Source organism: Erythrolamprus reginae, chromosome 5, assembly GCF_031021105.1.
Source record: "Erythrolamprus reginae isolate rEryReg1 chromosome 5, rEryReg1.hap1, whole genome shotgun sequence".
Classification (NCBI taxonomy): domain Eukaryota; kingdom Metazoa; phylum Chordata; class Lepidosauria; order Squamata; family Dipsadidae; genus Erythrolamprus; species Erythrolamprus reginae.
Genome location: NC_091954.1, coordinates 118,547,339 through 118,559,926, shown reverse-complemented (window position 1 = coordinate 118,559,926; position 12,588 = coordinate 118,547,339). Strand labels below are relative to the sequence as shown.

At 57.7% G+C, this 12,588-nt stretch overlaps 1 protein-coding gene across 1 annotated transcript in view; it reads left to right on the top strand.

Moving 5' to 3' along the window:
- LOC139168642 (probable cation-transporting ATPase 13A5) overlaps positions 1–12,588 on the top strand; it is a 29,128-nt gene that overhangs the window by 16,163 nt on the left and 377 nt on the right. The window contains 16 exon segments of the mRNA XM_070754262.1: positions 237–377; positions 942–1,012; positions 2,924–3,004; positions 3,259–3,328; positions 4,341–4,475; positions 5,302–5,374; positions 5,701–5,832; positions 6,163–6,299; positions 6,301–6,334; positions 7,284–7,334; positions 7,337–7,360; positions 7,363–7,439; positions 8,216–8,404; positions 11,608–11,628; positions 11,631–11,671; positions 11,855–12,002. Coding sequence (XP_070610363.1) covers positions 237–377; positions 942–1,012; positions 2,924–3,004; positions 3,259–3,328; positions 4,341–4,475; positions 5,302–5,374; positions 5,701–5,832; positions 6,163–6,299; positions 6,301–6,334; positions 7,284–7,334; positions 7,337–7,360; positions 7,363–7,439; positions 8,216–8,404; positions 11,608–11,628; positions 11,631–11,671; positions 11,855–12,002 — 1,425 coding nt within the window.

Below are 12,588 nucleotides of genomic sequence, written 5' to 3'. Positions count from 1 at the left end.
TTGTCACCAACTTCTGCCCCGGCTTGACAGGGAACCGGAGCCCCCTCCCCTTCCTCCTCCTCCTCTTTCCCTTTGCACAGGCATAGATTGAGCGTGGCAAGATTTCACGGGCGGCTGTGGTGAGAGGGGGGCCAATAGGTTTCCTGGGGAAGCAGACAAGCCAGAGGCGATGAACGGAGGGGTCTGGATCTCCCAGCAGCCTCTCCCTCCCCCCTCTCCCCCCTCTCCCTCCACAGGATGAGAGCAGGAGCTTCTCTCGGAAGCAGGTGACCCACCTCGACTTCCAGGCTCTTTTGGGCACCGAGAAGTCCGGCTGGAGCTTCGGCAGAGAGAATCACTCCGTCCTGCGCAAGGCCATCCAGATGCCTGAGATGAGAGTGAGCCAAGGCTGGGGGTGGTGGTGATGGGAGCAGGCGGGGAGGGGCCGCTGGTGCTGCCAGAGGGGGGGGAACCCTACCAAGAGCCTCCTGCTCCCCCTCCTGCTGTGGCAGGTCCCATGTGGCACAGCCTGAGGCCAGAGCGAGGCGCATGGAAACCTTGACCTGTGGGAACATTTGCAGCCTAACCTGCCCCCCTCCCCCCCATCTGGAGGCTCCTGGCCCCTCTGCCTGCGTCCCCCCTGGCTGCTTTAGGGCCCCCAGGTGCCCCACTGGCTCAGGACCCAGCCAGGGTCACGGCGGTGGCCTCATCCGGGGAGAAGGTAGGCTGCCCAGCATGGCCTGCCCATCACCTCTGGACACCTCTGCCATTTCCTGGGGCCCTGCGGGGTGGAGGAGGGTGGTGTGTGGTGAAGGGGGGGTCCCGTTCTCCCTGCCCCCTTGGCCCCTCCCCAGGCAAGCTGAACCCTCCGCCTCTCCCTGAAGGACACGGACCACCTTCCTCCCCCCAGGCCTGGCTGAAGGGACCCCTCCCCTCCTAACCTTTTCCTGTTGCTCTTGTAGGCGAGATATATCCAGGTGCACAAAATACGCTACGTCTGGGATTTTTCTGAGAAACACTTTGTCCGAGTTGGGTGAGTTTTCCGCTTCTTGAGAGGAGGAGGAGGAGGAGGAGGAGGAGGAGGAGGAGGAAAAGGAGGAGGAGGAAGAGGAGGAGGAGGAGAGGAGGAAAAGGAGGAGGAGGAAGAGGAGGAGGAGGAGGAGGAGGAAGAGGAGGAGGAGGAAGAGGAGGAGGAGGAGGAGGAGGAGGAGGAAAAGGAGGAGGATGAAGAGGAGGAGGAGGAGGAGGAGGAGGAGGAGGAAAAGGAGGAGGAGGAAGAGGAGGAGGAGGAGGAGGAGGAGGAGGAGGAAAAGGAGGAGGAGGAAGAGGAGGAGGAGGAGGAGGAGGAGGAGGAAAAGGAGGAGGAGGAGGAGGAGGAGGAAAAGGAGGAGGAGGAAGAGGAGGAGGAGGAGGAGGAAAAGGAGGAGGAGGAGGAGGAGGAAGAGGAGGAGGAGGAGGAGGAGGAGGAGGAGGAAAAGGAGGAGGAGGAGGAGGAGGAGGAAAAGGAGGAGGAGGAAGAAGAGGAGGAGGAGGAGGAGGAGGAGGAGGAGGAAAAGGAGGAGGAGGAGGAGGAAGAGGAGGAGGAGGAGGAGGAGGAGGAGGAAAAGGAGGAGGAGGAAGAGGAGGAGGAGGAGGAGGAGGAAAAGGAGGAGGAGGAAGAGGAGGAGGAAGAGGAGGAGGAAGAGGAGGAGGAGGAGGAGGAGGAGGAGGAAAAGGAGGAGGAGGAAGAGGAGGAGGAGGAGGAGGAGGAGGAGGAGGAAAAGGAGGAGGAGGAAGAGGAGGAGGAGGAGGAGGAGGAGGAGGAGGAAAAGGAGGAGGAGGAGGAGGAGGAGGAAAAGGAGGAGGAGGAAGAGGAGGAGGAGGAGGAGGAGGAGGAAAGGAGGAGGAGGAGGAGGAGGAGGAGGAGGAGGAGGAGGAGGAAGAGGAGGAGGAGGAAGAGGAGGAGGAGGAGGAGGAGGAGGAGGAGGAAAGGAGGAGGAGGAGGAGGAGGAGGAAAAGGAGGAGGAGGAAGAGGAGGAGGAGGAGGAGGAGGAGGAAAAGGAGGAGGAGGAGGAGGAAAAGGAGGAGGATGAAGAGGAGGAGGAGGAGGAGGAGGAGGAGGAGGAAAAGGAGGAGGAGGAAGAGGAGGAGGAGGAGGAGGAGGAGGAGGAGGAGGAAAAGGAGGAGGAGGAAGAGGAGGAGGAGGAGGAGGAGGAGGAGGAGGAAAAGGAGGAGGAGGAGGAGGAGGAGGAGAGGAGGAGGAGGAGGAGGAGAGGAGGAGGAAAAGGAGGAGGAGGAGGAGGAGGAGGAAAAGGAGGAGGAGGAAGAGGAGGAGGAGGAGGAGGAGGAGGAAAAGGAGGAGGAGGAGGAGGAAGAGGAGGAGGAGGAGGAGGAGGAGGAGGAAAAGGAGGAGGAGGAAGAGGAGGAGGAGGAGGAGGAGGAGGAGGAAATGGAGGAGGAGGAAGAGGAGGAGGAAGAGGAGGAGGAAGAGGAGGTGGAGGAGGAGGAGGAGGAAGAGGAGGAGGTAGGAGGAGGAGGAGGAGGAGGAGGAGGAGGAGGAAAAGGAGGAGGAGGAAGAGGAGGAGGAGGAGAGGAGGAGGAGGAGGAGGAGGTGGAGGAGGGAAAAGGAGGAGGAGGAGGAGGAGGAAAAGGAGGAGGAGGAAGAGGAGGAGGAGGAGGAGGAGGAGGAAAAGGAGGAGGAGGAGGAGGAGAGGAGGAGGAGGAGGAGGAGGAGGAGGGAAAAGGAGGAGGAGGAGGAGGAGGAGGAGGAGGAGGAGGAGGAGGAAAGGAGGAGGAGGGAAGAGGAGGAGGAAGAGGAGGAGGAAGAGGAGGAGGAGGAGGAGGAAAAGGAGGAGGAGGAAAAGGAGGAGGAGGAAGAGGAGGAGGAAGAGGAGGAGGAGGAGGATCGACCCGGACGGCTCCTCCTGTCCAGCGCCTGCATCTTCTGCTGTGGCTCCTTTTCTAGGTCGCTCCAGGACGCCAACACCTGCTACCAAATCCACCACCGGTTTGGAGAAGGGCTGGAGAGGAGGGAAAAGGAGCTCAGGTAGCCCCCCCCCCGGCCCCACCGTCAGCCCCCCCCCCCCCCCCCCGTGCAGAGTGTTTCCAAAGAGCTCGTCTGCCTAGAGAGGAGGCCGGAGGAAACCCCCTTGCCCTCACCTGGGCCTGGGCCTTGGGTCCTCTGAGCGGGGAGCCCCTCTCCTCCCCCCCATCTGGGCTGGCTGGGAGGGGTCCCTCTGCCTGAGCCCCTGCCCCACTGCTGCGGCCTGGGCTGAGGCCGCTGCCCCTCCCGCCTTCCAGGAGCGCCGTCTGTGGGCCCAACTCCATCGAGATCGAGATCCGCCCCGTCTGGAAGCTGCTCTTCAAAGAGGTGACCGGACCGTCTCGAGCCAGGCTTGGGGGGGGAGCACAGCGAGGAACCTTGGGGGCTCCTGGGGGTCAAAGCCCCAACCCCTTATCCTGGAAGACCTCAGGCAAAGAGGGGAAGGGGCCGAATCGGACGATCCCAGGAGGGGCTCCTCCTTCGGGGGCCACAGGGTCTTCTCCTCCAAAGAACAGAACAGAACATAGAATAGAACAGAATTCTTTCTTGGCCAAGTGTGATCAGACACACAAGGGATTTGTCTTTGGTGCAGAAGCTCTCAGGGGACATAAGAGAAAAATATCAGTTTGTCGAGAGTCATGTGGTACAACACTTAATGATGATCATAGGGGTCAAATAAACAATGAAGAAACAATCAACATTAATAAAAATCTTAGGATACAAGCAACAAGTGACAGTCCTACAGTCCTGAGTGGGAGGAAAAGGATGATAGGAAGGATGAGAAAAACTAGTAGAAATAGAAGGGCAGATTTAGTAAAAAGTCTGACAGTGTTGAGGGGATTATTTGTTTAGCAGAGTGAGGGCATTCAGGGGAAAAACTGTCCTTCGTGCCTAGTTGTCTTGGGTGTGAGGGCTGTGTAGGGACGTTGTCAGGGTGGGGGTTGAAAGGGCCTGGTACTCTCCCGGCCACCTTACAGAGAGGATGGTGCCCACCACTTGGGAGGCCAGAGGGCATCTTGTGACCCTTGGGAGCAGAGGCCCTTCAGCTGTGGGTGCTGGGCAGCAGGGAGGGGCGTCCTGGCAGCAGAGCCCTGCCCAGGAGGCTGGCGTGGGCAGCCCGGTGGCCTGGCAGAGGGCTGGACATCTGCTGGCAACCAGGGGTCAGCGCAGGGCTGGCAGAGGGCTGGCTGGCCACTCCGGGTGGAGGTCAAGCCCCGGGGAGGCCTTGAGGGTGCCAGCAATGCCCGGGCTGCTCTGCCAACGGGCGGTGGGTGTCTCCAAGGGGGAGGGGGCCTGGGGGTGCTGTGGGGCTGCCCCACCTGTGATCCTCTTCCGTCAGATCCTGAACCCCTTCTACGTCTTCCAATGCTTCACCCTGATCCTCTGGTACACCCAGGGCTACGTGGAGTATTCCTCGGCCATCGTCATCCTCTCCGTCCTCTCCATCGGCCTCACCATCTACGACCTCCGGCAGGTCAGCTGCCCTCCGCACTGGACACTGGACGGAGGAGCCCCCACCCATCACCCCGGGGCTGCCCCCAGCCTCTTTATTTCCCTCCCTCCCTCCTCATCACGACAACCCTGCGAGGGAGGCAGAGGAGAGGGAGGAGCGCTCTCTGTCCTCTGCCTTTCTTCAGAGATGGAGTGACCCCCCCCTCAAGGGACTCAGCACTTCCTGGGCTGCAACGCTGCCTTTGGGGAGATGATGAGCCCATTGAGGGGCTGTATCCAGTGGGGGATCCTGCAGACCTCTCCCCTTGGGGTGGGGTGGGGGTCTCCTTCTTTCTGCCTCCCCACAAGGGACCCAGCAGCATTGGCTTCCTGGGGCTGTCTTTTTTTCCGGGGGGGGGGGTTACTTGCATCCTTGTCTGAGGTCCCTTCCCCCAGTTTGCTTGGGGGGTGTCTGTTTTTTGTGGGGGTAGCTAAGAGACCCCCACCCTGTCCCTGCACCCCCCCACCTGCCCTTCAGGGACTCCTGAGAGCCCAGGGCCCCTCCCCCTTGCCCACACCTGGGCGGGGGATGTGAGGGGGAGGGGGTGCTGTGGGAGGGGGGCAGAGATGGATAAATGGGGCAAAATCTAACACCCCCCAGGACCTGGAACTTGTCTTCTCTTCCCCTGTTGGGGAGGCAGGACGAAAGAGGCAGCTGTGGATTCATCCATTTATGTTTATTTGTTTCTATCTATGTATTTATTTATTTATTTATTTATTTGAGTTGGGAGGAAATTTGTGGGTCATCTAGTCCAGCCCCCCATGTCCGTCCCCAGCCCTTTAACCTTCTCACACACACCCCTCTCCAGCAATCCATCAAGCTGCACAATCTGGTGAAGGAACACAACCAGGTGCAAGTCACAGTCTGGACGAAAGGCGAAGGTGGGTGTGATGACCTTCCCCCCCATGTTCCTGCCCCTCTCCTCCCGCCAGCCCAGCCCTTTAGAAGGCCTGCGGACCCCTTGGGGAGGGGGCTTCCACAGCGGCTGCCTGGACACACCAAGAGCCTGTCATGGAGGCAGAGCCCCTCCCTCTCCAGAGGGCCAAGCGGGGTCTTCAAGACAGACCTCCCACCCGTTTCCTTCGCAAACTCCGTCCGGCTGTTCCTGGAGCCACCGACCTCTCCTGGCCTCCGAAACGGAGGGTCCGATGCCTTTCGTCCAGGGGGGCATCCCTCCCTCCCGCTCCCGCTCTCTCCCCCTTGCCAGGGAGTTCCACCGTGGAGTCCCGCCACTTGATCCCGGGCGACCTCCTCCTCCTGGAAGGCCAGCGCTTCTCCCTGCCCTGTGACGCCCTCCTGCTGGAGGGAAGCTGCGTGGTCAACGAAGGGATGCTCACAGGTACAAGCCGGCCAGACGTGCATCTTGGGGTGGGCCCGCTCCCCCCTCCCGCCAACCTGTGGGTCTGGCGGGGCAGGGCAGGATCCCAAAAAGTGCTTCTTCAAAAGGCAGCTGGGCTTCAAAAGTATTTTTTTCTTGAAAACATTAATAATAATAACAACAACAACAGTAACAATTCAGTAACACAATCCAGTTACATTAAGTGTATAAATTATTGTTTACTTTGGCAAACATCTCACTCAAGAACAGTCCTAGTCAATGCATAGACAATTCTATAGGTGTTCGTCTTGAGGGGGGGGCTGAACTGCGTGGCTCTTCCGTGGCCTTTAGGTGAGAGCGTTCCGGTCTCCAAGACCCCCCTGCCTTGCTTGGACAACTCCCAGCCCTGGAAGGTCCACGGGATGGGCGATTACCGGCGCACGTCCCTCTTCTGTGGCACAGAGGTGATCCAGACCAGGCGGGCAGGCCCCAGGGCCGGTGCGGGCGGTTGTTCTGCAAACAGGTGAGTCCAGGACAGGTTGCTTCCCTCTCCCTGGAAACGGCACAGGGGGTGGGGGTGGGGCCCTGGCAGCACCTGTCTGGGGGTGGGGGGAAGGAGCCTTCCCCCACCAGTTGGAGGGGGCGCTGGGCGCTCAACCTAGAGCAGTCGCCGGCAGTTATGGCAACTTTATGACCCGTGGGGCTTCATCTCCCAGAAGTCCTGATCCAGCAGAGGTCCTGGGAGTTTGGAGTCCACAGGTTGTGAAGCAGAGGGACAGATCCCTGGACTTCAGAACCAGCACGAAGAGATTTATGGCTTTTTGCACCACTCCTGATCACAAATGTAGCCGGCCTCGGAGTCCCTCAGTTAGGCAAGAGCTTAAATCTTCTCATAATTTCTTCATGAGGTCCACGCCCCCAAAATTCAGACTCTTTTTTCAGTTAAGGAGCAAGTTGGATACAGGGCACCTGATATTTCTTCACCATCCGGTCTGGACCCCGATCCCTCCAACCTGGTGGACCAATCATTTTCAGGGTTTGGTGATCCACTCCACCTCCAAAACACCCCAGACATCTGTCAAGAAGAGGCTGTCCACTTGTGCCCTCCCCAGGCTTCCCTAGAGCCTCCGGGAGTGCGGAAAACGGCCGGACGGGCAGACAGGAAGTCCGTTTTTCCAAACTCCCGTTTCCCTGTTGGGCCGTTTTCCCCACTCCGGAGGTTTATGGAAGCCTGAGGGTGAAAAACGGGCCCCAACGCATCCACTTAGATGTGGGCATGTGCACTGTGTTGCGTGTGAGGGCGTTGTGTGCTGGCACGCACATGTGCTAGGTGCGCAAACACACTTCCATTTTTGGCACACAAGAAGAAAAGGCTTCACCATCTCTGCCTTGAGTGGGAGGGGTCGGACGAGGAGACTCCCGGGCCCCTTCCAACTGACTGGGCTCCTCCGCTCCTCCCTCTTTCCCGGAAGGCTTCCACACGGCCAAGGGAGACCTGGTGAGGTCCATCCTGTACCCGAAGCCCTGAACTTCCGGCTCTACCAACAAGCCTTCAGTTCATCGTGGGCCTGGCTGTGATCGGCCTCCTGGGGATGATCTATGCCATCTGCGTGTACGTGATCAAGAAGGTGGGTCCCGGAAGCAGCCCCCCCACCCCCAAAATGCACAACGTGGCAGGCAAGCAGGAGACACCAGGCTTCCATTGCTGCTGCTGCTGGGCTCCTCCCTCGTCTGGCTGGGCACAAAAGCAGAGGCCCAGCTCAGACCCCCTCGGGCTGGAGACTCTTCCTCCCAGTTCGGTCTCTCCTCTCCCCCCCCCCCCCCGTTCTGCTTCCTGTGGGCTTTCCCCTAAACAAAGAGGCGCAAGGCTGGCAGAGCTGGGAAGGGCCAGATTGGCATTTTCCTGTGAGAAACCAGAGCCATAGCAACAGCACTAAGACCTATCTCCCCTTCCTCGTGCTTTTCCAGCCCCCTCTAAGCGGTTTACCAGAGTCCGCCTCTTGCCCCCCAACACTCTGGGTCCTCATTTGACCCCCTGGGAAGGAGGGAAGGCTGAGTCAGCCTCGCGCCAGTGGTGGGGATTTGAACTGCTGAACTACAGCTGGCCGTGAGCACCCTAAACCCTGCACCCCCCTGCCTTAAAGTCCAAAGATGATAAAAAGGAGCCAAACTCGCTTAGTGACAGAATCATTGAACTCAATTGTGGTCATATCGGTCAAGGAATACCTGTAACGGTCTCTTCCCTGGTCTTTCCTGCTTCTGCCAATGACACACCAACCCCCCCCCCAGGGATAATGTGAAACTGCCCATCATCCCCCTCCCCCCTCAGGGCTGCCTTCCTGGGGGAGGGGGAGGTCCTGGGCTCGCTCTGCCCACCCCCCACCTGGGTCCTGTCCTTTCCCAGCAACCCGCCTCAGACACGGTGGTCATGGCGCTCCTGCTGCTGACCATCCCCGTGCCCCCCGTCATCCCTGCGGCCTTGACCACCAGCATCGTCTACGCCCAGCGGAGGCTGACCAAGAGGAAGATCTTCTGCATCAGCCCCCAGAGGATCAACATCTGCGGCCAGGTCAACCTGGTCTGCTTCGATAAGGTGCGTGGGGGGCGTGCAGGGCGGGGGGGGGGGGGTTATTTGTTTGTTTGTTGTTTGTTTGTTTGATTTGTATGCCGCCCCTCTCCCGTAGACTCGGGGCGGCTAACAACAATAATAAAAACAGCATATAACAAATCCAATATTTAAAATAACCCAAAACTCCTTATTAAAAAGCAAAACATACACACAGACATGCATAAATTGTATAGGCCCTGGGGGGGAGGAATATCTCATTTCCCCCATGCCTGACAGCAGAGGTGGGTTTTAAGGAGCTTGCGAAAGGCGAGGAGGGTGGGGGCAATTCTGATCTCTGGGGGGAGATGATTCCAAAGGGCCGGGGCAGCCACAGAGAAGGCTCCTCCCCTGGGGTCCCGCCAGATGACATTGTTTAGTCGATGGGACCCGGAGAAGGCCAACTCTGTGGGACCTGACCGGTCGCTGGGATTCGTGCGGCAGAAGGCGGTCCCGGAGATATTCTGGTCCGGGTGCCATGAAGGGAGTGCGGGAGAAGCTCTCCTGGGGGAGGCTGGGCCAAATTCTGGGAGGGGGGGCTGTCCCAGGTCCTCAGGAGGGGCCAAGGGCCATCAATCGGGGGGTTGGAAGTTGCTCCCAGAAGCTGCAGATGCTCCATCAATGGAGGCTTCTAAGACGAGGCTGGGCACCACGTGTCTGAAAACCAGTCGAGGGGCCGTGATGGCAAACCATGGCTCCCCTGTCACAGGTGGCACCACGCGGAGCCATTTTGGAGGGCAGACGAGACCTTGCCCATGGGGCTGCCTCTGAAGGGTGTCCAGAAACTTCACCTCGTCCAAAATGCAGCTGCACGAGTGGTCATGGGCCTCCCAAGGCACGCCCCATATCTCATCATCACTCTGCGGACTGCATTGGCTGCCCATCGGTTTCCAGACACAATTCAAAGGTGTTGGTTTATGACCTCTAAAGCCCTGTATGGCATAGGACCAGACTACCTCCGAGGCCGCCTTCTGCTGCACGAATCCCAGCGTCTGGTGAGGTCCCACAGAGTTGGTCTCCTGTAGGGTCCTGTTGACCAGACAAAGTCAACTGGCGGGACCTAGGGGAAGAGCCTTCTCTGTGGGGGGCCCGGCCCTCTGGAATCAGCTCCCCCTGGAGATTCACCCCACCCCCACCCTCCTCGCCTTCCGAAAGAGTTTAAAAACACATCTTTGCGGCCAGGCCTGGGGACATTAGACTTTCCTCTTGACCAATGAATGTTCAGTGTGGTTTATTGAATGAATGCAAATGAAGGTTTTAAAGTTATAATTTTTAAGAATCTTTTTAGTATATTAACTGGGATGAATTGTATTTATTTATTTATTTATTTATTTATTTTATTTATTTATTTATTTATTTATTTATTATTTGGATTTGTATGCCGCCCCTCTCGAAGACTCGGGGCGGCTCACAACAAGTGAAAAGCAATCCAATACATAATCCAATTAATTAAAATATTGAAAAATTTTAAAAAACCCATATACTAAGATACATACACACGAGCATACCATGTATAAATTCAACGTGCCCAGGGGGAGATGTTTAGTTTCCCCATGCCTGACGGCAAAGGGTGGGTTTTGAGGAGTTTGCGGAAGGCAGGAAGAGTAGGGGCGGTTCTGATCTCCGGGGGGAGTTGGTTCCAGAGAGTCGGTGCCGCCACAGAGAAGGCTCTCCCCCTGGGGCCCGCCAACCGACATTGTTTAGTTTGACGGGACCCGGAGGAGGCCCAATCTGTGGGACCTGTATTGTTATGTTTCTTGTGGCATATGCTGTGAGCCGCCCCGAGTCCTTGGAGGGGGGGGCATACAAGTCCAATAAATAAATAAATAAGTGTAATCAGCCCCAGCTGGTAATTTCGGGCCGTGGGAAAGGCCGTTTCGCCCTCTGGGTGCTGGACGTCCGGAAAACACATCTTTTAGTTTGCCCGTTGTGCTGTTTCTTGCCCTCTAGGGGGCGCTGGGGAGCCTCCAAAACCCCCCGAGTGCAGAAAACAACACAAACACAGACACAACTAAAAAATGTATTTTCTGAATTTCCGGTTTGCCTGTTTGGCCGTTTTTTCACATTCCAGGCTTCAGTGAGACCTGAGCGCATGGACAGAGGCAGCGAGTGGGGGTGCGCATGCACGGGGGGGGGAGGAAATGAGGGGGGTACATGCACGCATGCCAGCACACACACACGCCCTTTTGGCACGTGAACCACAAAAGGTTCGCCATCAGTGGTCTAGGGTCTCCTGCTTGGGGCTGGGCTAGATGACCCCCAAGGGCCTTTCCAGCTCTTCTTGTTCTGTCATCCTCCTTTCACCTCCCCCCCCGGCAGAATTCTCTTCCCTTCAGACCTGCCCCCCCCTGCCCCCCCCCGGCTCCTCCTTTCTCTCCATCTGCAAATGGAAATATTTGTCAACATTCAACAGGGATGACGTATATTTAATTCCTTCCTTCCTTCCTTTCCCTCCCCCCTCCCTTCCTCCTTCCTTCCTTCCTTCCTCCTTCCTTCCTTCCTTCCCTCCCTCCCTCCCCCCCTTCCCTTCCTTCCTTCCTTCTTTTCTTCCTTTCCTCCCTCCCCTCCCCCCTTCCTTCCTTCCTTCCTTCCTTCCTTCCTTCCTTCCTTCCTTCCTTCCTTCCTTCCTTCCTTCCTTTGACTTCTATGCCATCCAATCCCGAAGGACTCAGGGTGGCTTACAACAGCGGCATAAGTACAATAAGAGTAAATACAAAACAGTGAAAGAAGTCGAACACTTAACTGAGGTTAAAACATAACAAACTAAAAAAACCCCATACAAAGTTATTATATGAAAAGAAGAAAAAACACACCCCTGTACAGACACGCCATTGTTACAGTTGGCCATCAAGCTGTGGATTCGTGGGCCCCCCAGGCCCCTGCCGGCAAAGCCAGGTCTTCGGAGCTTTGGGAAAAGGCCAGCAGGGTGGGAGCAGTAGGGATGTCGGGGGGAAGTTGGTTCCATAGAGCCGGGGCGGCCACAGAGAAGGCCCTCCCTCGAGGGTTGGCTTTCTACATCGGCACGTTTTTCTTCATATTTTTTTTTCTTGTGTTTGTAATTTTTGTCGTTGTTTTCTTTCCCCTCTTGTGCTTTTTAATAATTCATCTTCTAAACACACACACACACACACACACACACGCTGTGCCTGCCACTCGTCCTTGTGTAATCCTGGCGCTTTCTTTTAACCCAGACCGGGACCCTGACAGAGGGATGGGCTGGATCTGTGGGGGCGCCCTTCCTTGCCAGCAGCAGAGGTAGGCAGGGGGGGGGGCTGGAAGGAGGCTGGCAGACGGGGGAAGGAGGGGGGTTGCCGTGCAAGGAGCCCGGCATTCTCCTGCCAGCTGCCCGGGGGTGGGGTGGGGGGGCTGCCAAGGGGAAACTGCCCCCTCCTGCCTTGAACCCAAGTCAGCCCCCACCGACCCTCCCCTTCCCCTCAGTTTCCAGAGCCTGCACAGCTTCTCAGGGGGGTCGATGCCCTGGGGGCCGCTCTGCAGGGCCATGGCCAGCTGCCATTCGCTTTTGCTGCTGGACGGGAAGATCCAGGGTGACCCACTGGACCTGAAGATGTTTGAGGGCACAAACTGGGTGAGCCTCCTTCCCCTCTGACTGCTCCTGAGCCCGGGGTGGTCTCCCGCCTCTCGGGGGGCAGTTTTGGGGCGGGAAGGAGCTGCCCCCCCTCCTCCTCCAACTTCTGCCCCACCGTCTGTGGTGAGCGCTTCCAGTGGCATTCCTGTGGCCTCATCCATGGCCATGTTTTGGATGGCACAGAGAGGTTGCCAGGACAGCCACCCTCCCCCTTTGGCTGCAGATTGCCTGGTGCTGCTGGGTCCCTGCAGGGAGGAAGGGGTGATGGGAACAAGTGAAACCTTAAATCCTTCATGTTGTGGCCCATCTGAAGAGCAGGATTGAGGGTCGTGATTTCTGACAGTCTCCAAGTGGGTGAACAGTGCAGCCAGGTGGTACGGAAAGCCAGTAGGATGCTTGGCTGCATAGCTAGAGGTATCACAAGCAGGAAGAGGGAGATTGGGATCCTGCTGTATAGAGTGCTGGGAAGACTCTCTTTGGAATAATACTGTGTCCAGTTCTGGAGACCTCACCTACAAAAAGATATTGATAAAAATTGAGGGGGTCCAAAGATGGGCTACAAAAACGGTGGGAGGTCTTAAGCATA